General features: G+C 39.9%; 2 protein-coding genes across 2 annotated transcripts; both read right to left on the reverse strand.

The window, feature by feature from the left end:
- Nucleotides 1–694: 694 nt before the first annotated feature.
- LOC112757426 (cationic amino acid transporter 4, vacuolar) lies at nucleotides 695–10,713 on the reverse strand. Its single transcript, XM_025806016.2, has 14 exons — nucleotides 10,699–10,713; nucleotides 5,868–6,093; nucleotides 4,760–4,961; nucleotides 4,363–4,447; nucleotides 4,122–4,262; nucleotides 3,915–4,033; nucleotides 3,727–3,823; nucleotides 3,133–3,305; nucleotides 2,977–3,043; nucleotides 2,472–2,630; nucleotides 2,127–2,367; nucleotides 1,333–1,441; nucleotides 962–1,074; nucleotides 695–774 (listed from the first exon to the last, which is right to left on the reverse strand). Exons 1-14 carry the CDS (start codon nucleotides 10,711–10,713, stop codon nucleotides 695–697), a joined length of 1,827 nt encoding a protein of 608 aa, XP_025661801.2.
- A 10,961-nt stretch (nucleotides 10,714–21,674) lies between these two features.
- LOC112754763 (pentatricopeptide repeat-containing protein At3g22150, chloroplastic) lies at nucleotides 21,675–25,756 on the reverse strand. Its single transcript, XM_025802520.3, has 2 exons — nucleotides 22,111–25,756; nucleotides 21,675–22,022 (listed from the first exon to the last, which is right to left on the reverse strand). The coding sequence occupies exon 1, from the start codon at nucleotides 25,636–25,638 to the stop codon at nucleotides 23,092–23,094; it is 2,547 nt and encodes an 848-aa protein (XP_025658305.1). The 5' UTR covers nucleotides 25,639–25,756; the 3' UTR covers nucleotides 21,675–22,022; nucleotides 22,111–23,091.
- Between the last annotated feature and the right edge of the window lie 200 nt (nucleotides 25,757–25,956).

Consider the following 25,956-nt stretch of genomic DNA (forward strand, 5'->3'; position numbering starts at 1 on the left):
TGTAAACATCAAACCCTTACAACATGGCACTTTGTCCATCAAAAACAATATTTGAGGTGTACTCTGATATTTACGAATTTTTTATGTGTACTTTTATCTCTTCTAAATTCTTTCGTGTACTTTTGTCTATTTATGGAAACTCTAGTACTCTGTAAATCTTTATTATTCCCTCTCCTTCTATGCAATAATGCCCTCTTTTTTACCTACTCTGCATACATAAATTCACAGGCAGTGTTGAAGAAACAAATAACTGAAATAAGTTATCTATATAGACAAGGAATGCAACAATAAGGGTCCTCCTCCCCCATCAATTTGTTACCATTAACAAAGTCCTGATTTTAGAATAGTAAATTTACAATTGGTGTAACTAAATAAATAATAAATGGAGAAGGTCATGCATCAACTCTGGTCCCTGCTGTGTGAATACTAACTAGGCTAGATGTTCTTCTCGAATTCCAAGGATTTCATTAGCACATGCTGAGGGAACATAGATCGCATTTAACAGCGAGCTGTGGGTGCAGCCATAGAATAAGTATATAAACACTCCTATCAGCAACCACACGGACACTCGCAGCCAAGTGGCAACTCTGAAATTCAATCACAAGAGAGTGGTCAGACATTGGTACTCGTGTTTATCGTCCATAAACTCATCTATGCATACACAAAACAAGAAGCATAGATGTGAAGAGATTTCTCACCCAAGATCAATTAGGAGGTAGGTGTTTATAAGAATGCAGGCAGCAGGTAAGAATGGAACAAATGGGCAAACAAAACCTGAAATATAAGGTATCAGGAACAATTAAGATTTCAGCAAAAGCTCCTTAGGAAAAGAGACAAACAACGGAGGAAGATTTACACTTTGCTAAAGTTTAACATCTGAATGAGCTAGCTACAAAAATTTACTTTTTACCAATGCATCAGAATCTGACTAGTTTAGATATTTTAATTCGTATGCCCATACCTCCTGTGTGTCCGAAGCTGTGCCTTGCATCATCTTGTCCTATGCAGGTAAGGACAATAACACTGCACAAAATAAGAACTCCACCCACTCCGCACAATGTGAATCGCAAAATGCTGCATATGCAGAACAAAAGGGAATTCAAGGCATTTAAATTGCTAACCCAAATGAAACAGTCTTTCTTCGTTTATTTTTCTTTTCACTTTTTTTAACAAAAATGTATACCACATGATTACACACTTACTGCAAATAAGTCAACCAAAAATATCTAATAGAATAGCAATATTTAGTGGAAAACCATCTCTAAAAAGGAAAGTAAGATGATTTTCATGTTAATCTAAATGGAGGAATGAGGATTGCCAAAATTGACAGACCTGGGGCACCTGTTGGCTGAAGCAGCAAAGGCAACTATGAGAATTCCTAGGCATAGAAGAGCAATAGTCCATGCAGCAAGTTTCCGCCTACTTTTCTCCTTTTGTTCTTCTTTGCAAATAAATTGAAACACAAGTTCATTAACTAGCACATCATAAAAGATGGATGCAATCATGCAAAGATTGATACAGTAAAAAAACACAAACTTCTACACAATCAAAATGGGCTTTGTGTGCATGTGATGTTGTTATGTAACTAAGGAAAGTGGAAAACCACACCTTAAAAGATATCTGTCACAAGGGAAGAACCACTCTCTTTAAATACAACATCAATCATCCTATGCTACCTGATGTGAGACTTTGGGCACCAATAATACCCAAGTCCCTAACAGATATAGATTGAAATTTTCAAAATAGGTTAAAAGAGATACTAAAATATGCTCCCGGTTTAAAATGTAGAGATTACAGTTCTCTTTCTTGACTCAAAAAAGTAGTGTTTTGAGCCGATCCCAAAGTAGAGTATTGTCAAGTTAGGTGGGCCATAATTATGGGATGTCACCATAACAGCTTAGACAATGCGAAGTTACAGCAAAATTACCTGAATGCATTCAAGCAGAAATAACCTAATCCACACCAATTACAATTAGTCCAATGAGTAACATTTCCAATCCCATCTCACATAAATCATCAACCAGGACAAGAAGCCTTTCTATACTTGCAAAATTACAGATACGCCTAGACTCTTAAATCTATCCAAAACCATTTCATAAAGGGATCAGAAGATTCAAAATATTTACCTTTGATTTCTTTTATAATTAAAGGTTGTCCAAGCAGAGCCTCTGACTTGCCATATAGGTGATTATCACAATAACTAGCAGTATCTATAGGACTTGCCCTATCTTCATCATCACCACAAGAATGCCGATCAATAGATTTTTGAAGCGAGGATGGGATAGGTATCTCATTAGGTGGAACATATCTGATGATCAAAACCGAGACTGCAACAGTGGTAAATGCAAGCAATGTTCCCACACTAACCTGTATTCCCAAAGCAAAGAACATATCAACTGGTTTATATTTAAAATCTAAGGAAAACACATCTTCCAAGTTATCATCACTAGCTCCTGTCCACCTGAACTTACCATCCCTGCCAACTGGGAAACATCCATAAAGAATGCAAGAGTGGCTGCAAGGACACCAGTGACAATAGTGCTTTTCAAAGGAACTTGCGTGTGTTTATTGATGTCTGAGAAGAATGAGGGCAACAAACCATCCCTAGCCATCGCCATAAAAGTTCGTGGCTGCAAACATAAATGCCAAGTATATAATGAATTAATGATATAAAAACTTCCTTAGACCAACACCAAAATGCCTTTCAGAATTTACCCACATCCATCTTTGCTTGCAGTTTAAATAAGAAAATGTTATTTTGAGATTATTTTGACATTTTGACCAATCTCAGTTCCTGACTTCTAGTTGTACCATTTATTCTAATGCTATACCATTCATAAAGAAAATAAAATAACCCAAACCAATCATAGGACCTAGATGAATGGGAAAAGTAATTTAAAAATAAATAAAAAACAAAGAAGACCGTGACCAAGTGAAAATCAACAAAGATGTTAAACAAATCAATTAAATTAGCACCTGAGGAAGAAGTGAACCCATCAAACTGGAAAAAAGAGCAGTGACAGCTCCAGTTGTTATTACATAGCTGCCAAGAGGAAAATGGAGTTTAAACTAAAATGGAAACAGACATCATATATTTAAACAATGAAACAGTGTGCCACTTGCAAACCTTACACGGCCCATTTCATGCCATAGCTAGAAAATGCAGACGAGATCGGTGTATCAGGGTCCAACCTATAATATGGTACCAAGCCAACAATAACTGCTGATACAAGCATATAAAGAATGCAGCATATAAATAACGCTATTGATATGCCAAGGGGCAAATCTCGTTGAGGGTTTTTAACCTGCATGATAATGACATAGAAAATCTTAGATACAATAATCAAGAGAATGTCGTTTTTTATTTGTTTCCCTAAGAAAGATCAACAATTACCCACTCACAAGTTTAAATAGTGAAAAGAACCATCTTTTTGGAAAGATTAAACTATTATTCACATTTCATTAAAAGAATGGAGACCAATAAGAGTCAAAACTATAAACTGTTTTATCACATATGCTGATGTCATACTATGAGACAGAGACATGAATGTTATATACTTAACAATATCAACTTCAAAGAACAAAAGAAAAGTTGTGGATGCTTGTGACAGCTACAAAGAATTATTCTGCCTACAACCGCGCTACCGGAATAATGACAGGTCTGACATTCTTATTCATCAAATTAAATGAAATGTGCAACAATGATTGGATGCACTGAATATTTACCTCCTCAGCTGTGCTGGAGACTGCATCAAACCCAATGTATGAAAAGAAAACTATTGCAGACCCAGCAAACACCCCATTCACTCCATAAGGAAAATACCTGAGATAAAATCGACATTTCATCTTATATCAATCAGAGTTGTGTTATAGATGATGCAGATAGCCACACACAAACACACACCATACGTTACCCGCTAGGTAGCTCATATCCAATCCATCCAGATTCGAAACCCAGATATCCACCAACTATAATGACGAAAAGCATTGCACAGACATTTATTGTTGTCACTATTGATTGTGCCATTGAACTCTGAAACATCAACATTAGATGACATAGGTAAGTGAAAAACTAGAGAGGGAAAGAGGGAGATTACATGTTTGTATTTTAAAATGCATACCTCCTTGATTCCAAGGCACAGGAGTAAGGTCACAATAACAATTAATGCAGCAGCACATGGATCAACAACAACACCAAGACCTGGTAATGTTTGCCGTGTCAAAAAGAAAGGTAGATTGTCCCACCCTCCGAAAAATAAGGCCTATAATAAGCAAGACAAAAATTAATACGACGATGCAACAAATGGAAAAAGGGAAAAGTAGTTCGCACTTCAGACAAAACAGTAAAAAATCCTAACAAACCAGATTTGGGGTTATGCCACGAGCAACAGCTGAACCACCGATAGTATATTCAAGAATCAAGCCCCAACCAACCAACCAAGCAACTCTGAGAATAGCAGCAATAATGAAATCATGGATTTAATATGATGAAAGCAAACAAGGAAAACATAGTAATCACCAAAGCAAAATTCTTTTCAGAAAACAAAATCATCAATATCACCAAATGCATTAACCTCACTCCGTTAGAGACATTTGGTAGCAGGATAGTATTACTAACCATTTAAATATTCTGGCAGTGTTGAAAAATTACCAGAGTAGTTCTTCAAATAACATAGTAGTTCAGTTAATCAATATAACTATAGTTCAAATAACATAGGAGTTCAGTTAATTAATATACCTATAGTTAATTGTTACTTACCCTTCTCCAAGGCATATGTATGCATAATGATAAGCACTCCCTGCGGAGGGGCATCGACATGCAAGCTCCGCATAACAAAAAGCCGATAGTGCAGCAGCTATTCCTGCAATGAGAAGTGATATCACAAGTGCTGGTCCTGCATGCTCTCTAGCAACTGTTCCTATGAGAATATATACACCAGCACCTATTGTAGATCCAACCCCTGATTTCAAAGAATGGTTACTTAACTCCGGAAAAGAATATGTTTGGTACAAAGAAGATAAATGCTATATGCACAGGTACTAGAGGAAATGCAAATTAAATCCAAAGTTAGCAATTGTATATGTGGTGTCAATTAGGCGTTGTTTCTTATGAACAACCAAAAATGTAACCGGAATAATTCAGAAGAGAAAAGAACATTAAACCAAATTAGCTTCTATAAAGTAAGAAAGCTCCTAAGAAACTTGGTGTCATTCTTAGCGACCACAACAAAAACAAAAATCAAGTCTTTTCTCACCAGCTGGATTCAGAAAAAAAAGAAGCAGCATAATTTACCATGCAAAAAATCAGTAAATTACTTGAGCACAAACTTTTCAAGTATTTGTCCTGTTTGTGAAATCTACTCTAAATTGTCTAGTTCTGGTAGAATACTCCTTAACTTTCACTTAACTTCATCAAAGACAATACTTGAAGTAGCAAAGAAAAACAAGTTGTCTAAACTAAACAAATTCATATAGTAATTATCTGCACAATCCTACTTCGAATTTGCAAACCCCAGAAACAAGACAAGGCACTCCACCCTAGCAATATCCACCAAGAACACCAAAACAACAAACTCATATAGAAACAGAAGAAAGAAAGAAGGGGGGGGGGGGACAAAATTAATAAATAAATTAAATAAAAATATCACCAAACTTGTTTCAAACACGCTTCAAAACCAACAACCTACTTGGTTAGGGAAAGTAAAAGCAAATGATCATATTCAAGTACAGTATACACACATAACAGATACAAAGTAAACAACAACATTACAAATTACAGCATCAACTAACATACCGTATACTCCAAACAAATGCTCAAGAACTCAATCACAATTACTAATTCAAAGTTAAGGTCTTGAATAGTTTACCAATAGCAACGAGGTCCACAGCAGATAACTTCCTAGCCAATTGATGATGATGACCACCATGTGCCTTGAATTGAACTGAATCAACTTGCTTCCTTCTAATCAAGCTCCCAAATCCACTTGACCACCTTCCTCCAACACCAACACCAACACCACCATTCTCAAAAACAAGATTAAGAGTTGTTGATGATGATGATCGGCCTAATTCTGAACCCTGATCAACCTTTTTCTATTCCAGGAAAAGCTGCAAACTTCTATGAACCCATCCACCGGAGAATTTTGTGCACAAATAACGCTACCGCTATGAGTCAGAAGCAGTTGTTGCGTGTGACACTGCGGTGCCTGAAACCATATTAAGTATTAATCTTGTTTTTTGGTGACTATATTAAGTATTAATCTAATGATATGATATTGTGCCTGAAACTATATACTATATTATACTTACTATATTATAATATAAATTATATATATATATATATATATATATATATAACAGAAATTTAAAAGAATGTTTACTGGGATCCACGCCAGTATTTTGCTATCATCTAATCACCTTATCCGTATCAACATTCAACAATCAACAATCAACAATCAACAATCAACAGGCAATAGATTCTATCCTAAATTCCTAATTTCGTCTCTTGATTTTGGATTTTTCTTTTTCCTCAATTTTATTCCGGAAAAACTCGAAACCTTAAGGAGAACAAAGTGGAAGACGACGATAATAAAAAAGACACTATATAAACAGTTTTAATTCTTGAGTGAATACCCGTCCGGTCCCCTGACAATTATCTCGAAAGGACAACGAGGCCCCCAAGAAAAAAAACATCCAATCCGGTCCCTGATAATTTTTTTTGGACTAATTAGCCCTTGTACCAAAAAAAATAACATTATTTTTTTTTGGCACAGGAGTTTCGTTGTCCTTTCGAAGTAATTGTTAGAGGCCGGGTTGGGTTTTATTTTTTTGTCAGGAGTCGGATTGAGGTTTTTTTTGTCAGGGGCCTCGTTGTCTTTCGAGGTAATTGTCAGGGGCTAATTTGAATTTTTCTCTTAATTTCTTTAATTCTTATCTAAATTAAAATAGTCAATTCAACGATTATTAAGTTAATAATCTTGATCCTAATGAATTATAGTTCAAATAGTATAATATTTTTTTATATTTTAAGAAATCATAAATTTGAGTTTTATTATTTTTAATAAAAAAATAAAAATTAAAAATCCTGACCTTATTATTTTGAAACAACATAATCATTTTTTTTTAAAGAGTCATTAAATACAAAGAGCAATTAAATTAATGAAAGTTTTATTTATAATTGGTGGGTTTTAAACCTCTACTCCTCTAGTATTTGATGAATTTTTAAATAGAAGAATCATTTTTTATCAAAATAATAAAGTTAAAAATTGTGTTGTCTCTTTCCAGTAAATACACAGGGGGTCAAATTAGGTATTTTATCTTTTAAAATTGACTAATTATCATAGTTATTATACATTAGATAAATAGGGAACATCAACCTTTTTTCTCTATCAAATATAGTTAGGCGAATACATAAAAAGCAAATGTACAACTTTGGAAAATTTAGCAAAATAAAATAAAATAGTTTTAATATTACCTGATTGTCTTATACCAGCTTTTATTATAATATATATTTATCCTATTTTCATGCATGTAAATCATGGGAGAATTTGAATATTAATTACATTTGAACGTAAAATCTATAGGCTCATTTTTTTGGATATAAGAAGTGTGTATTGTGTATTATTGTGAAAAATGTAGGTGTTAAACATAGATGTGAGAATAGCTTTGTCTGAAATAGAGATTAAGAAATCGGATTATTTGATTTTTTTATAAAAAAAATTAAGTTTACTAATAGGACAGTCCAATTAGAAGGAAATTTAAATTTTGGTGAAGGTAATCGAATCCTCTGATTTGTATTTAAAAAATAAAAAAAATTTAGAGATTTGTGTACTCTGCTCCTGACACCAAAATTGCGTAAAGCACTTATATATTCCATATCTGCTTTCTACACCATTTCCCCTCCCACGTCTAAATTAAAAAGTGAAACCTATACATCTCTCGCAGTCTAGTAAAAAAAGACTAAACTTCAAAATGTTACTAAATCGTGGTAGTGACATACATAATGTCGAACAAGCTGAATTTTGGCCACCTACTAGGATTTAGCTTGAATAAATAGACAAATGTAAAACTCGTGTATCCAGTATCCACTCCGATTTCGTGTTGATGAGAAACATAAAATCAAATTAGCCACCCCGAATTAGAGTTAGGTTGAGAAATATATTGCGTAGATGCAAAATTTTCTTTTTTTTTTTTCTTGTGTGGACCTGAATATTAAATTTTTTTTATTTAAATAAAAAACCATTGAAAATTACATAACTCAATTTGATCTAAAAGAAGTATAATTTACTTTTTAAAAGATATTAATATAAGTTAAATTGGTCTAATTATCTTTTGTTTTACTATTATTAAAATACTGATATATAAGATAAAACTTACCAGGTCTTATGTTATTAATTTATCAATAATGAATCGGTGATACATCTGCTAAAAACTAATATTCATGCTAATATGTTTTAGGAATGAAAATTGAGGAATTAAATAGCAGATATAGAAATGTAAAGCATTTTTCACGTGTACAGAAAGTGGCAACTGGCATGTTAGTTTGGAACTATGAGGAAGAGCTTTCTCGAGAAAGATTGTCGTTATGGAGGCTTGTGGATTGTGCGTTATTAAACCAAAATAGTAAAAAGAAAATAATTGTCATGCAATAACGTTCAAATAATAGACAATTTTATAAAATAAAATTAAAAAATACTTTAAATAAAAATTTTTTAGAATCTACAATAATTTTTGTTTTAAAATTATATTATATACTTTATTTAAGATTTAAGTATTTGATATTTATTAATTTTTATTATATAATATAATTAAAAGATATTAAATCTATTTTATCTTAATTATAATAGAATGAACGTAATTTTTATTAAAATAAATATTCTTGTAAAAATCTCATAGCATTATATCTTTTCAAAAAAAAAATAAAAATTGAGAGAAATATTTTCCTTTCATAAATATGAGGATGAAAAAAATTGCAGATGTGAAATGAGAAGTAGGAGTACGGGTGACAAGTGACAACAATATACCTAAGAGTGAATTTTTGTCCTATTTGACTCTGCTCCACTCTACAATGACTTGTAAAAAGTGCATTCCATTTCTATTTACAAATAGTAAAAGTTGAATCCTAACTCGCTTTTATCCTACCTTACCTATCTGTCCGTATAATTATTAAAATCCAACAAATAAAATTAAATTTTAAAATTTATATAACTATAATTACATATATAACATAAATTAAACTAAAATTATAAGAATAATACTGTTACGATGGATAACCAGAGATTATTGGGTTGGATTAGTTGGGTTGGCCCAATCGTCTGAGGAAGGAAGCCTTTGAGCAGGTTTGCGATCCAGGGCCTCCGTCCGACTTGTGTGTGAGAGAATTGGGGGGGGGGGGTGGTACCTGCAAGACCACTCCGATGCCTAAGTCAGCAAGGGAGCAAAACATGTCTAGAGAGTATTGGGCTTAGTGATACCTGAGGAGTGTCAGTGTATTTATAGTGGTGAACTCATAACCACCGTTGGAGTAGTTCCACCATTTAAGGGGGAATAACCGTCCCTTTATCTTAGGAAAGTTGGGATATGGCTCCTGGAAGTGGGTGGAGAGATTTTAGGGGCAGTTACTCATTTGAGTGAGTGCTTATCTGCCAGCTAATCTTCGTTCCCGACTTCTTTAGAGCAAGTCGTGGCAAGAACCGACTTCGTAGGTCAGAGGTCGGCGTAGGGTGAGGCTCAATCCTTTAGATTGGGCCTTTCGTTTGGACCTGGGCCTTAGCGTTGGGCCAGGGTATGAACAGTGCCCCTACTCGAGCCCAATTTCTTTCAAGACTTGGGTTCGAGTATTCTACTCGGGGTCGTAGCCGACCTGTAGAGGAACCGATGTGATCATTTGGAACCGAAGTGACTTTTCGTGACTTTTGAATTTTCACAATCGCATCTAATCAAACGTCGCGTCCGTTAGAGGTTCGTGTATCTATACGTAGGGATTAATTACCTTGGTAACGATGCACCTATTATGACCGCTTCTACTTTTACCATTATGCCCCTAACGTGTTTATAAATACTTTCCCTCTCTTTCGTTGTTTCGTTTCTGCGAATTTTCAAACTTCCTCTCCTCTGTTCGGAAGAAATTCTTACTTGAAGGAATTCATCTTTCTCTGCCCCTATCCCTTTTCCAGGCGAAGATTAGTTTTTCTCTCTTCTCTTTTTATAAAGTGCTTCTATTTGCATACTTTTATTTTAGAGAGAGGAGTTGGCTTGTAGGCTTCTGTTTGATTCCAGGCCCCTTAGAGACCCTGTTTTTTATTCTTTTCCTTTTTTCCTTTGTAGGTTTTCACTAATCCTTTTTAGGAAAAAATGTCTTCCATAGAAATTCTGGCTCAGTGGGTGGATGTCACGGTTCTGGGGGAAGAACCTTTTGTTGATACCGATTTTATCATCAACCTTCGCACTCATCATAGGCTCTGTACCTCTGATGAGGATGAGCCAAAGTATGAACTGCTTGCCCCGGGTCCGGAAGACCGAGTTTGTTTCGGGAGGGCTTCTGAGGCAGCCCCTCATTTTTTCTATATGTATGAGAGTATGATCACTCGCCTGGGCGTTTTTCTGCCTTTTTCTGATTTTGAGATTGTTGTTTTACGTCATTGTCGTATTGCTCCTACCCAGCTTCACCCTAATTCCTGGGGTTTTCTGAAAATTTACCAGTTTGTTAGCCATGCTTTAGACTTTCCGACTTCTTTGAGGATTTTCTTTTTCCTTTTTCACATGACCAAGCTCTTTAGTGGGCAAAATAACAAACAGCAGTGGGTGTCTTTCCGAGCTATACAAGGTCAGAGAGTCTTCACCCTTTTCGATGAATCCTTCCATGACTTCAAAAATTATTTTTTCAAAGTTCAAGCCGTAGAGGGTCACCACCCCTTTTTTCCTGGATGAGAATCTTTCCCCTCACTTCCCTCTGTATTGGTTAGAGGCCTCCCCCTGTGAGAAATATAGTTTGGAAGATTTGGATGAGGTGGAGGCGGCCATTGTGGGGTTCCTCCGAGAAGTATGGGGGAGGGCCCCTATCTGGATACCAAAAAATTTTTCCAGGGGTCGCCGACCTTTGTCCAAAGACAACTAGGTAGTCTTTTATTTATCCTTGTTTCCGACTTGTTTTTACTGACTTGTTTTTCTGATTTTAACTACCTCATTGTTTTTTACAGAGATGGCAAAGAAGAATTCCAGGGAGTCTTACCAGCGAGTTCAGGAGGCCAAGGCGAGGTCCCGCGCCAGGGTCGGCGGCGCTAGGGCGGCTGGTTCTTCCCTTCCTTCCCCTCCCCTCTCTTCTCGCAATTTGGGGACCCCTACTCAACCCATTGTCATTTCTTCCTCATCTTCTTCTCTGCCGTCCCCTCCTCCCCGATCCTCCCCTGAGCCAGAAAAGAAGAAGCGCAAGACTTTAGAGTCTAGCTCTTCTTTTGAGGGTGAGGTCAAGGTGGATGCACCTCAATTCGTTCGGAAGTACATCTATCCCCATACCCGTATAGGTATGGATGATGTTTCTGTTCGGAACCACCTTACTATTCTGGCTCAGGAGAGTATCAGGGCGGCGGGGGTGTGCACGAAGTTCCTTGATATTTTTGAGAAGACCCCTCTTAGCTCTCTGGGTTCCTCCTCGAGGGTTGAGGAGTTGGAGGGGAGGCTTCTCTTATATCAGGAGCAGGAGAGGGGGCTGAGGGAGAAGGTCGCCAAATTGAAGGAGGAGAGGAATGGCTTCCAGGAGAGGGAAAGTAAGTTGTAGGCCCAATACAACATGGCGGAGGGCCTGAGGTTGAAGGCGCAGGAGAGTTATTCGAGCTTGTTCGAGGACCTCGTGGCGGTGAAGAAGGATTTGTTGAAAGCTCAGAATGCCTATACCGAGTTGGAGGACTCCATTGCTGATGGGGCCGAGGAAGCATGGAGGATCTTTAAGGAACAGGTCGGAGTTCTCGCTCCCGACCTGGATCTCTCTCCCTTGGATCTGGACAAGGTCTTCATTGACGGGGCTATAGTCTCTCCTCCCTCTCCCCAATATGTCACCGAGTCAGATTTAAAGACTCGGGAGCAGAGGATAATGGAGTCTCCTCCCCGACCAAAGGATGCTCCGAGTTCCTCGAAAGCTCCCGGAACCTCCACTCCGTCTCCTATGGATACTTCTCTCCCTAGTCCTGATGGCACTTCGACTACACTTCCTGACTCTGGTGCTGCTCCGACTACTCCTCTCGGCTCTGGTGGTGATGTTCTTTGAAAAAAATTGATTGTGGCTATTGGGGGCCCGGCTTGTGGGTCCCCTCTTTTTTAAACTATTTATTTTCCTAGTTTTGTAATGGTATTCTGCTGACATTTTCTCAGCCTTTTATGGCCATTAACAAAAAATACCCTTTTTTGGATAAGGGTTTAAGTTACCTCTGTCTGTTGTGTGCATGCTTTTCTGTCTTAGGCTTCGAAAAAAATCTTTTTTGATCTTTGCGTTTTAGAAACCTTTTCCTTGGCTGACTGCCCCTTCTCTTAAGTTTTCCTTTGGAACAGCCTTTGCCTTAGTGCTTTCGATAGGTTTTCTGGTCTCTTTTTGGTATTCCTTATACCCAATTTTTTGGATTTATTGAGCCTTTATGACTTAGATTATTTTTGCAATGCATTTTGTGGTTTCTCGATTTTCCGACTTGTAAGTCAGATACTTTCCAAATTTATCATGATCGACTTTTATAACCTCTTTACACCGACTTGTACCTCTTCGTTTTATCATGACGACCATCTAGGTCGGTTCATGGGATTTTCACGCTTTGTCAAGCTTAAGTCGGCGCGTTTCGTAGAAGGAAAAAAGCAAGAAGGAATTTATAAGAGATATCGTAAAAGATCTTTATTTATTTGGGAAGGTATTTTTACTGCTACTAAGGGTTTTTGATAGTCTATTTTCCCTTAGTCTCTACTGTGATGCCTCGTTAAAAACCCTTTCTTTAGAAAAAATCCTTTGATTTTTGGGAAAAAATCATGAAGTTGGGAAAAGAGTACATCAGGGAGTAGAGTTCACTTTTAACTATAGTACCTTTTCATATTACAAGCATGCCACGACCTTGGTAACTCGGTGCCGTTTAGGTCGGTCACCCTATAATAGCCTTTTCCTAAGACTTCCCTAATTTTGTATGGTCCCTTCCAATTAGCGGCGAGTTTTTCTTCCCTAGATTTGTTGACTCCAATGTTGTTCCTGATTAAGACTAAGTCGTCTGAGGTGAAACTCCTTCGAATGACTTTCTTGTTGTATCTGGCAGTCATTCTTTGCTTTAATGCCGCTTTTCTTATTTGGGCTTGCTCTCGGACTTCGGAGAGCAATTCAAGTTCCTCTTTGTGCCCCTGTATGTTCCCGACTTCATCATGGAGGATCACCCTTGGACTTTGTTCGTCGATTTCTACTGGTATCATGGCTTCTACACTATAGACAAGTCGAAAGGGTGTTTTCCCTGTGGCAGATTGTGGCGTCGTCTGGTAAGCCCATAACACTTGTGGGAGCTCTTCCGCCCAAGCTCCCTTTGCATCCTGCAGCCTTTTCTTTAAACCTACTAGTATGATTTTGTTAGCTGCCTCGGCTTGTCCGTTTGCTTGTGGATGTTCTACCGAGGTGAACTGGTGTTTGATTTTCATACTGGTTACCAAGCTTTTGAAAGTAGAGTCGGTGAATTGGGTTTCATTATCTGTGGTGATGGAATGAGGTATCCCATATCTTGTGATAATGTTTTTGTAGAGGAACCTCCGACTTTTCTGAGCCGTGATGGTGGCTAATTGCTCTGCTTCTATCCACTTCGTGAAGTAGTCTATTCCCACGATTAAGTATTTGACTTGTCCTGGGGCCTGGGAAAAAGATCCTAGCAGATCCATCCCCCATTTTGCGAAGGGCCATGGAGAAGTTATACTGATTAGCTCCTCGGGAGGAGCCACGTGGAAATTTGCGTGCAGCTGGCATGGTTGGCACCTTTTCACGAATTCTGTGCATCCTTCTGCAAGGTCGGCCAATAGAACCCAGCTCGGATTATCTTTCTGGCAAGCGACCTGGCTCCGAGGTGGTTTCCACAGATCCCATCATGAACCTCCTCTAGTACTTCAGTCGTCCTTGAGGTCGGTACACACTTCAGCAATGGTGTTGATATTCCTCTTTTATAGAGGATATTTTTCACCAGAGTATAGTATTGTGTTTCCCTCCGAATTTTCTTGGCCTCTTTTTCCTCTTTGGGGAGGATGTCGAATTTTAGGTATTCTACCAAGGGATTCATCCATCCGAGGTTTAGCCCGGTTATCTCAAGGACATCTTGTTTGTCCTCTGTTTTCACCACAGAGGGTTCTTGGAGAGTTTCCTGGATCAAGCTTCTATTATTCCCTCCTGGTTTGGTGCTCGCTAACTTGGAGAGGGCGTCCGCGCTGCTATTGAGATCCCGAGTTATATGTTTGACCTCGGTTTCCACAAAGCGCCCGAGGTACTCCAGAGTTTTTTTCCAAGTATCTCTTCATGTTTGGGTCTTTGGCCTGATACTCTCTATTTATTTGGGAGGTCACCACTTGAGAGTCACTGAATATCAGTACTTTGGTGGCACCGACCTCTTCTGCCAGCTTTAGTCCTGCAATCAGGGCTTCATATTCCGCCTGATTATTAGAAGCTGGGAATTCAAATTTGAGGGAAACCTCTATATGTGTTCCCCCTTTATTAAATAGTATTATGCCTGCACCGCTTCTTGTCTTGTTTGAGGATCCATCTACGTATAGCTCCCACATAGTTGGTCTTTTCTCTTGTTCTCCCGCGTACTCTGCTATGAAGTCGGTGAGGCATTGGGCTTTGATTGCTGGTGTGGGGAAATCGTGATCGTTCATTCCTTGGTAACGGCACTGAAAACTTTATATGCACGTTCATAATCTTAGTTCTTTGTCACAACTTCGCACAACTAACCTGCAAGTGCACTGGGTCGTCCAAGTAATAAACCTTACGTGAGTAAGGGTCGATTCCACGGAGATTGTCGGCTTGAAGCAAGCTATGGTCACCTTGTAGATCTCAGTCAGGCGGATTTAAATGGTTATAGAGTTTTAATAATTAAAAGATAAATAAAACGTAAAATAGGATAGAGATACTTATGTAATTTCATTGGTGAGAATTTCAGATAAGCGTATAGAAATGCTTTTGTTCCTTCTAAACCTCTGCTTTCCTACTGTCTTCATCCAATCCTTCATACTCCTTTCCATGGCAAGCTATATGTAGGGCATCACCGTTGTCAATGGCTACTTCCCGTCCTCTCAGTAAAAATGGTCCAAAATACGCTGTCAACGCACGGCTAATCATCTGTCGGTTCTCGATCATACTGGAATAGGATTCAGTAATCCTTTTACGTCTGTCACTACACCCAGCACTCGCGAGTTTGAAGCTCGTCACAGCCATCCCTTCCCATATCCTACTCGGAATACCACAGACAAGGTTTAGACTTTCCGGATCTCAAGAATGGCCGCCAATAATTCTAGCCTATACCACGAAGACTCTGATCGTAAATCAGGAGGCTAAGAGATACACATTCAAGCTTGCTTTCATGTAGAACGGAAGTGTTTGTCAGGCACGCATTCATGAGTGAGAATGATGATGAGCGTCATATAATCATCACATTCATCATGTTCTTGGGTGCGAATGAATATCTTAGAGAAGAAATAGGCTTGAATTGAATAGAAAAACAATAGTACTTTGTATTAATTCATGAGGAACAGCAGAGCTCCACACCTTAATCTATGGTGTGTAGAAACTCTACCGTTGAAAATACACAAGTGATAAGGTCCAGGCATGGCCGAATGGCCAGCCTCCATGATCTAAGAACTAAACGTCCAGAGATGTAAATATACTTGTAAAAATTTCTATTTATACTAAACTAGTTACTAGGGTTTACAGAAATGAGTAAATGATGCAGAAATTCACTTCCGGGCCCACTTGGTGTGTGCTTAGGCTGAGCATTGAAGCTTTCACGTGTAGAGGTCTTTCTTGGAGTTAAAAGCCAGTTTGTAACCTATTTCTGGCGTTTAACTCTGCTTTGCAACCTGTTTCTGGCGTTTAACTCCAGAATAGGACAGAGAGCTGGCGTTGAACGCCATTTTGCGTCATCTAAACTCGGGAAAAGTATGGACTATTATATATTGCTGAAAAGCCCTGGATGTCTACTTTCTAACGCAATTAAGAGCGCGCCATTTGGACTCCTGTAGCTCCAGAAAATCTACTTTGAGTGTAGGGAGGTCAGAATCCAACAGCATCTGCAGTCCTTCTTCAACCTCTGAATCTGATTTTTGCTCAAGTCCCTCAATTTCAGCTAGAAATTACTTGAAATCACAGAAAAACACACAAACTCATAGTAAAGTCCAGAACTGTAAATTTTATTTAAAAACTAATAAAAATATACTAAAAACTAACTAAATCATACTAAAAACTATGTAAAAACACTGCCAAAAAAGCGTATAAATTATCCGCTCATGAATTGCTATTCGAGTTTCATACTTCAGGTCGAACTCGGAGAGCTCTATTGCCCATTGAACCATTCTCCCTGCAACATCCGTCTTTTGGAGGATTTGCTTCATGGGTTGGTTCGTTTGGACTCTTATTGTATGGGCTTGGAAGTAAGGTCGTAGCCTTCGAGAGGCTATTACTAAGGAGTAGGCAAACTTCTCGAGTTTGTGGTACCTCAGCTCAGGGCCTTGTAGAACCTTACTGGTGAAGTATATGGGATGTTGCCCGACCTCATCTTCTCGTATCAGCGTTGATGCCACAACTTTGTCTGCTACGGACAAGTATAGAACGAGCTCTTCCCCAACTAGAGGTCGGGTTAGGACTGGAGGTTGGCTCAAGAACCTTTTGAACTCCTGGAATGCTTCTTCGCATTCTGGAGTCCATTCAAACTGACATCCCTTTCTCAGTAGAGAGAATAGTGGAAGAGATCTTAGTGCTGATCCTGCCAGGAACCTGGAGAGGGCTGCAAGTCGGCCATTCAATTGTTGAACCTCTCTTAAGCAAGTCGGCCTTTTCATTTCCAGGATAGCTTTGCACTTGTCGGGATTTGCTTCGATCCCCCTTTGCGTCAGCATAAACCCTAGGAATTTTTCAGCCTCAACCGCGAAGGCACACTTTGCGGGATTTAGCCTCATCCCGTGTAACCTTATGGTGTCGAAGACTTGCGAGAGGTCTGTCAAGAGGTCGGCTTCTTCCCTAGTTTTTACTAGCATGTCATCTACGTAGACTTCCATTAAGTTCCCGAGGTGGGGAGCGAACACCTTGTTCATCAGCCTTTGGTATGTGACCCTTGCGTTTTTTAATCCAAAAGGCATGACCACGTAGCAATAGTTGGCTCTAGGCGTGATGAATGATATTTTCTCTTGGTCCGGCTTGTACATCGGGATTTGGTTGCATCCCGAGTAGGCATCCATGAACGATAAGTATTGATATCCCGAGCTAGAGTCCACTAGAGCATCAATGCTTGGGAGTGGATAAGGGTCTTTGGGACACGCCTTATTCAGGTCGGTATAGTCGACGCACATCCTCCACTTGTCGTTTTGCTTTTTGACTAGCACTACGTTTGCTAGCCATGTTGGATACTCAACTTCTCTGATGAAGCCGGCTTCCCGAAGTGCTTATACCTGCTCCTCCACCGCTTGAGCTCGTTCTGGGCCAAGCTTACGCCTTCGCTGTTGTACAGGTCGTGACCCTGGATATACTGAGAGCCTGTGGGACATGAGCTCGGGATCTATCCCTGGCATGTCGGAAGCTTTCCAGGCAAAGAGGTCAGAATTGTCTCTTAAGAGCTTGGTCAACCTTTTCTTTAAGACTTCCTCTAGGCTGGCCCTTATGTTGGTGTTTTTCCATTCCTCTTTGCCGACCTGTATTTCCTCAGTTTTTCCTCCTGGCTGTGGTCGCAGCTCTTCTTTGGCTCTCGTACCACCGAGCTCTATGGTGTGGACTTCTTTGCCTTTTTCCCTCAAGTTCAGGCTTTCATTGTAGCATTTCTTGCCAATTTCTGATCTCCCCATACTATTGTTATCCCCGCAGGTGTCGGGAATTTCATGCAAAGATGAAGGATAGACACCACCGCTCCGAGTCGATTTAGGGTAGCTCTGCCTATTAGGGCATTATATGCTGACTCTACGTCGATGACTATAAAGTCTATGCTCAGAGTTTTGGATTTTTCTCCCTTTCCGAAGGTAGTGTGGATGGGTAGAAATTCTAGTGGTTTTATCGGCGTGTCGCCTAGTCCGTACAAGGTATCGGGATAGGCTCTTAACTCCCTTTCATCCAACCCTAGTTTGTCGAACACGGGCTTGAAAAGGATGTCTGCTGAACTCCCTTGATCTACTAGGATTCTATGGAGGTGGGCATTCGCTAGGATCATGGTGATCACCACTGGATCATCGTGATCACCACTGGATCATCATGTCCAGGGATTACTCCCTGCCCATCCTCCTTTGTAAACGAGATAGTCGGGAGATTGGGGGCTTCACTCCCGACCTAGTAAACTCGCTTGAGGTGTCTCTTGCGAGAGGACTTGGTGAGTTCCCCTCCCGCGAATCCGTCTGAGATCATATGTATATGTCTCTCAGGAGTTTGCGGTGGTGGGTCTCTTCTGTCCTCATCATCTCGCTTTCTTTTCCCATGACTTTCCGATCTTTCCATGAGATATCTATCAAGTCGGCCTTCTCTAGCCAACTTTTCTATCACATTTTTTAGGTCGTAACAGTCGTTTGTTGAGTGGCCATATATCTTGTGGTACTCGCAATAGTCACCGCGGTTCCCTCCCTTTTTGTTTTTGATGGGTCTGGGAGGCGGCAGTCTTTCAGTGTCGCAGATTTCTCTGTATACATCCACTACGGAGACTTTTAGAGGAGTATAGGAGTGATATCTCCTCGGCCTATCGGGACCGACCTCCTCTTTTTTCTTGGGGTCCCTCTCCCTCTCTTTTATTGAGGGAGGGTGCCCCGGTCGCCAACTCGGCTCTCGTAATCTGGCATTCTCCTCCATATTGATGTACTTTTCAACTCTCTCTTGTACATCATTTAAGGAGGTGGGGTGCCTTTTTGATATGGACTGCGAAAAAGGGCCTTCTCTAAGTCCATTTACTAGCCCCATAATGACTGCCTCAGTGGGCAGGTCTTGAATCTCCAAGCATGCTTTGTTGAACCTTTCTATATAGTCCCGTAGAGGTTCTCCGACCTCCTGCTTTATTCTCAGGAGGCTCGGTGCATGCTTTACTTTATCCTTCTGGATGGAGAACCTCATCAAGAACTTTTTCGAGAGGTCCTCAAAGTTGGTGACCGACCTTGGAGGGAGGCTATCGAACCACTTCATCGCCGCTTTCGATAGGGTGTCGGGAAAGTTTTGCAGCGCGTTGCATCAGAAGCGTCATCCAGATACATCCGACTTTTAAAATTGCTTAAATGATGCTTCGGATCCGTGGTTCCATCATAGAGGTTCATATCAGGGCTTTTGAAGTTTCTTGGAACTTTTGCCCTCATTATGTCCTCACTAAATGGGTCCTCCCCTCCTAGGGGCGACTCTTCTCGATCGCCGCGGGAGTTCCAACCTCTGAGGGGGGATTCTAGTTTTAAGAGTTTTTCCTCTAACTCTTCGTCTCGCCATCTCCTCCCTTAGATTCCTCTCTGCCTTCCTTTGTCGTTCCAGCTGTTCCAAACGATCTTGGTGGCCATGGACTAGTCCCATTAGTTCGGTCGCATGGGGTGGTCCATCCTTTCCTGATTCGCGCCCTCCGAGGAGTTCATCTTTGGATTTTTTAACCCAGAGGTGCCTTCCCTATGTTGGTCATTGGTTCCTTGGTGATGGGTTAAATCTGCGTCATTGTTTCCAGTATCCAGATTCTCTTGTTCGGAATCTGACGCTACATGACCATCTTCAGGTAATATATCCGCCATTACTGGCTGATCTCTCGGTTCCCCGGCAACTGCGCCAATGTTACGATGGGTAACCGGAGATTATTGGGTTGGATTAGTTGGGTTGACCCAATCGTCTGAGGAAGGAAGCCTTTGAGCAGGTTTGCAATCCAGGGCCTCCGTCCGACTTGTGTGTGAGAGAATTGGAGGTGGTACCTGCAAGAACACTCCGATGCCTAAGTCAGCAAGGGAGCAAAACATGTCTAGAGAGTATTGGGCTTAGTGATACCTGAGGAGTGTTAGTGTATTTATAGTGGTGAACGCATAACCACCGTTGGAGTAGTTCCACCATTTAAGGGGGAATAACCGTCCCTTTATCTTAGGGAAGTTAGGATATGGCTCCTGGAAGTGGGTGGAGAGATTTTAGGGGCAGTTACTCATTTGAGTGAGTGCTTATCTGCCAGCTAATCTTCGTTCCCGACTTCTTTAGAGCAAGTCGTGGCAAGAACCGACTTCGTAGGTCAGAGGTCGGCGTAGGATGAGGCTCAATCCTTTGGATTGGGCCTTTCGTTTGGACCTGGGCCTTAGCGTTGGGCCAGGGTATGAACAAATACAATATCGAAATTAATAATCATTTCATTAATTCTTTTACGTATTATATATATTTATATATATTAGAGTAAAGTGATAATTAAATCTCTAAAAAGTTTGAATTCGAACTAATTAATCTTTAAAAAAAATACCAATTTGGTCTTTCACAATAGCAAACATGAATACATGATGTCCTTCTATCAATATATCACAAAAAACTTACCTGTGGTGTTACTTACTATGACATATTTGATCGTCATCTAGATAACTTTTGAAACAAAACTTTACCTGTTTTAGTAGGATTCATAATAAATAAAAAGCAAATAATAAAGGTTATATGAAGACTCAAAAGATAATAAATGATTCACGGTTCAAAACTACATCTTTTTCATTTTCATGTGGCAACAACGAAACACGCACTATTGTAGATAGCGAAATACGTGGACAACTCTATTTCGTTTCGCACTATCCATGACGAAAGGACATATATGTCCATCGTAGAGAACCTAATTAATATTTTTTTTTTCAAGGACTAATTAATCTGAAGTCAAAATCCAAAGATCTAATTGTCACTTTACTCTATATATTATACTGAGACGGATATTTCCTAAATCCATCCCACCAAAAACCTGCCTTGCACCTACCCGTCCCAACCGGTAAGGACAGGTGAGTACCAGTAGATTTGGGTTGTGTTGCCATCATATGAAGAATTTAGATTCTCTAAATTGTGAATTTTTACTTTAAAAAATAAAATGTAATTTTTTACCATTAAATAGTTTCTCTCTCATATTTACTCTTAGTCCCACTTATAAAATAGATGGTGTGATCTCTCACACTTTATTCTCTAAAATAAAATTTAAAATTTAGAGAATTTAAATCCTATGTGCGAGGTCGTCCTGTCTCCCATACTCCCATCCATATACGAAGCTTATCCGCAGGCAGAGCCAGACACAACCTCTCAATCAAAAAATTATAATTTACGTCAGATGGAGACAAATATCGTATCATCTCATATCAGTGGCCAAATAATTGTAGATATGATCATTTATGAAGTAGGGACATCTATCCTCGTGTATAGGTGTCAATTTAACAGATGGAATAAAAAGGCCTCCTGTTCACTTTAGAGGGAAAAAGAAACAGATCACTATGCATTTATCGATTGTTAAAACAAGAATAATAAAATGAAATGAGATGGGGCGGAAGTTTACCTTGTCCCTTAACTATATATAGTAAGATTTTATCTACAGTACCTGAATATCAAATATTAATTCAGGTATAGTTTTGGGGGGAAAAAAAAGCAGGAAAACTCACCAATGAGGTTCCCATAAAAAAAGTTTGTAGACAGATGGATCAGTTCTATAGCATGAGAATGATCAGCAAAAAGTGTGAAAGAATCTCTAGATAAGTCTTCAAAAAGTAGAAAATAAGCACATCCACTCAAGCCTTGGACTTTTCAGCAGCAGCCAATAATTTCGTCACAAATGTGTCAAGCATTGAAGGGAAGACGGAAAGCTCGTTTTCTTCAGTAAGAGTGTCTGTATAAATAAAACCCAATAAACATTAGTCAACAAGCAAAAGATATGCTACCCTAACTAATCATAAAAAGATTGAGGGAAGTGCTACCTTGAAAACCTTAGCAACCATTGTAAAATGTGATTCAAATTCAGGTGATTTGAGCAGCAAAGTCAAGCTTTTGTGCAGAAAACATTTCTCCACTAGCAAGTAACATCAGACCCTTGCTCATTCTCTAACAGCATCCCAAAATGTGCACTGACATCAGATTCAGTAACTTACTAACTTGTATTGAGTTTAATTTCTAACTATCTATAGAGGACAAAACAATCCCAATCCCAACCATGCAGTTTATCTTCCAACTTATCATCTTTATGGAAGGTCAATGCCTCTAGCATAACTTGTATGGGGAATCACCTACAGCATCTTATACACTTACATTGGTCACTTTATGAAGCACAACAAAAACGCTAACTTCCTGATGTACATCCCAATTACATCATCTGACATTGGTTGCGGTGATATGATCAAAATATTATTAGATTGAACACTTAGTACCAGGAACAAAGGTATCTAACTATCTATGCAAAAAATGAGGTGAAACTATTGGATAATAAAAACCACACAGAATTTCCAGCACGGACGTGCATATTGTTATGTGTATAACATACTAACATTGGCAGGATAACTGACGATCTGAGCCAACCCATCCGAACCAAACAGATTAATTTTCATTAGATGGGTTCTTATTCTCCCTCAAACCTGACCTAACCCAACCCGTTTACATGCCTAAAACATTGGCAGGGATAACGGACGATCTGGACCAACCGATAAACATCCCAGGCTGAGATTCAAGACAACTGTACAACTGTACAACTGTATTGTACATGAATTGGTGGAGGCAATCAACAACAATCTGTTTTGAATAAATAGCTAGCCTAGTTAGTTGTCACAAAGCAGCAGTCCCAGTAGTCTGGATAAGCATATGCGACCACTATTATCAATTATGCTTATCCCTGACAACCATGACATTTCCTCAGCAAATGCACGCTGTAAAATGCTATTTGTAGCTCACTTTCATAAAATTTTGTTTTAAACCATTGACTTTAATTCATTGGGCTCCAAAGTCATATTTAAATTTGGACCAAAAGATGGTTTATAACCTGCATCTTTCATGTCCTTGGTCAACTGATCCAGGACCTTATATATCTCAGCATTCTGAGGGTGCTTCTCATCTCTAGATACAAAGCAGTTCAAAAACCCAGATGTCTCAACCCAACTACAGCCTATGTCCTTTTGCAAACCTTTTTCCTTCATCTGATTCCTCACTCTATAAACATTTTGCCACTCTCCTTCCTCGGCATAAATATTTGAGAGCAGAACATGGTAGCCTGCCATCCGTTGTTCTCTCTCCATATTTAGCAGCTTTTCTGCAACAACCTTTCCCAATTCAAAGTATCCATGATTTTTGCAAGCACCAAGAAGCGATCCCCAGATTTCTATTGCATTGCCATCTCTACCCAATTCATTAACAAACTCATATGCCTCAACCACCCTCCCGACCCTCCCTAACATGTCCGCAACACAACAATAATGCTCAATGGATGGCTTAATTTTATGCACTTCTTCCATAGACTCATATATCTGAAGACCTTCATCGACCAAACCAGTATAACTACAAGCAGACAAGATGGCAACAAAAGTAACCGCGTCGGGCTCAATGCCAGATCTCAGCATAGAATCATACAAGGTAAGAGCTTTTCTTCCCATCCCATGCTGTCCATAGCTCATCATCATTGTAGTATATGTGACTGAATTCTTCTCAGGTGTTCTGGCAAAGACATCTTCAGCATAAGCAATGGCCCCTGTTTTGGAATATGTGTCAACTAAAGCAGTTCCCACAAAAACATTTTGGTCTAATGAATGACGAATGGAGAATCCATGAATTTGCCTAGCAAAGGCTATGCTTCCCATTGAGCTGCAAGCTGGGAGAATTGAAGCCAAGGTCACTGCATTAGGCACTACATTGTGTAATAATGCCTCTCTAAGAATTATAATCGCTTTCTCATTGAGCCCATTCTGTGTATAACCAGCAATCATAGAATTCCATGTGGCCTGATCTCTGTCGCTCGGGAAATTCTGCTCGAATAGCAATTCAGAAGTTCTAATGAAGCCAGATTTTGCATACATATCTATCAGATAACTCTCCATTCCCTCAAATTCTATCCCATGCCGAATTAGATATGCATGAGTTTGCCTTCCAACATGTGAGTTCCTAAGGTTAGAAGCTGCGGAAAGAAGGGCAGTAACCGTGACAGAATCAAAAGCAAACTTCTGCTTCTGCATCTCACAGACAAGCATCAATGCTTCCTCATCTAAACCATTCTGCACAAAGGAAGAAACTATAGTATTCCATGATACGGGATCCCTTTCCACCATCTTATCGAAAACCTTAAACGAAGTTTCAACAGAACTACATCTCGAGTACATAACCATGATTGCATTGAGAATCATAACAGGCAAAACCACCAAACACTTCAGTACAATGGCGTGTATCTGCTCAGCCAATTTTACCTGCTGCAGCTGCGAAACAGCACTGATAACAGAAAGAAACGTTACATCATCGCATACCGCCTCATCCGAATCTAATGCCGCAACAAAAACATCAATGCCTTCAACCGGACAGTTATTCTGAACATAACCTGCAATCATGGTGTTCCACACCTCAGTATTCTTCTCCGAGCACCGCTCAAAAACCACCCTCGCCCGTTCCAAACAACCAACCTCAGCATACATAAGAATAGCAGAGCTCACAACAAACAAGTCATCCACATACTCATTCCCAAACTTCACAACCAACCCGTGCAAAGCACGTGCGGTTCTCGAATCCCCAGTCCCAGCCACAGCGGGGAACACATTCACGAAAGAAACGGCGCTGGGCGTTATTCCCCGTTGCATCATCTGGCGGAAGGCTTTAACGGCTTCCACGTGGCGCTCCGTCTTGACGTGCCATGAAACCAAGGTGTTCCAAGCAACGACGTCTCGCTTGGGCATAACGGAGAACACCTTGAGTACATAATCGCGTTCCGGTTGGGTCGCGTTTGGCGGCAAGCAAGTGGAGTACATGTGGAGGAGGGAGTTGTAGACGATCCGGCTGGGGTTAGGGTTTGTTTGGAAGCAGCGGAGGAAGTGCGAGTGAATGATTTTTCCGGTGGAGAGGTTGAGGGAGAGGGCGCAGGCTTTGAGAGTGGCGGAGAAAGTGTAGGAGTCGAAGCGCGTGGAGGGGGTGGACTTCATACGCGCGTAGAAGTGGAGGGCGTGGAGGGGCAGGTTGTTGCAGACGAAGCCGATGATGATGGTGTTCCATAGGACGGTGGAGGGGAAGGGGAGGGAGTCGAAGAGGTGGCGCGCAAGGTGTGGGTCGCCCTGCTGACACAGCTGGCTGAGGCGGGAGCGGATGGTGGGAGTTGTGGGCTTCGGAATGGGCTTGGGCTTGGGCCTGGGAGGGTGTGTATCTTCGGAGAGTGTGGGAATTGGTGAGTATGAGATGGGCCTGGGTGAGTCAGAGGAGGAAGAGGCGATGGTGAAGAAGGTGAAGGAGCGGGAAGGGGATGAGCTAATGGCTGTACAAGAAGGCATTGCTGAGAGTGGGACTGTGAGAGTGTGTCGGAGAATATGATTTGATATTAGAGGTGAACCGGTGATTGGACTTGAAATTCATTGATGATAGGGTGAAAAAATCATCCTTGTTCCTTGAGACCTTGACCAATAAGTTCTCTTCTTATTTTTATGTGAACTTTGTTGGAAAAATTAAAAAATATTTTTAAATTTTATTTTATTTTTAATTTTGTTTAATAATTAATTTTTTTTTTAATTTAAGACTTACGAAACAAGATCACTTCATTGAATTATTATATCCAAGTGTTGAACATATTTCGAATACAATATACATCGATA

The sequence above is a fragment of the Arachis hypogaea genome, chromosome 16, assembly GCF_003086295.3.
Source record: "Arachis hypogaea cultivar Tifrunner chromosome 16, arahy.Tifrunner.gnm2.J5K5, whole genome shotgun sequence".
Classification (NCBI taxonomy): domain Eukaryota; kingdom Viridiplantae; phylum Streptophyta; class Magnoliopsida; order Fabales; family Fabaceae; genus Arachis; species Arachis hypogaea.

Coding starts and splice junctions, on each gene's coding strand:
- LOC112757426 (XM_025806016.2), bottom strand. Junction 4,962..5,867: donor TGTGGACCTCGTTGCTATTG/GTAAACTATTCA, acceptor CTTTGAAATCAG/GGGTTGGATCTACAATAGGT. Junction 775..961: donor CAGCTTCGGACACACAGGAG/GTATGGGCATAC, acceptor CTTATATTTCAG/GTTTTGTTTGCCCATTTGTT.
- LOC112754763 (XM_025802520.3), bottom strand. CDS start 25,638: ATGCCTTCTTGTACAGCCATTAGCTCATCCCCTTCCCGCTCCTTCACC.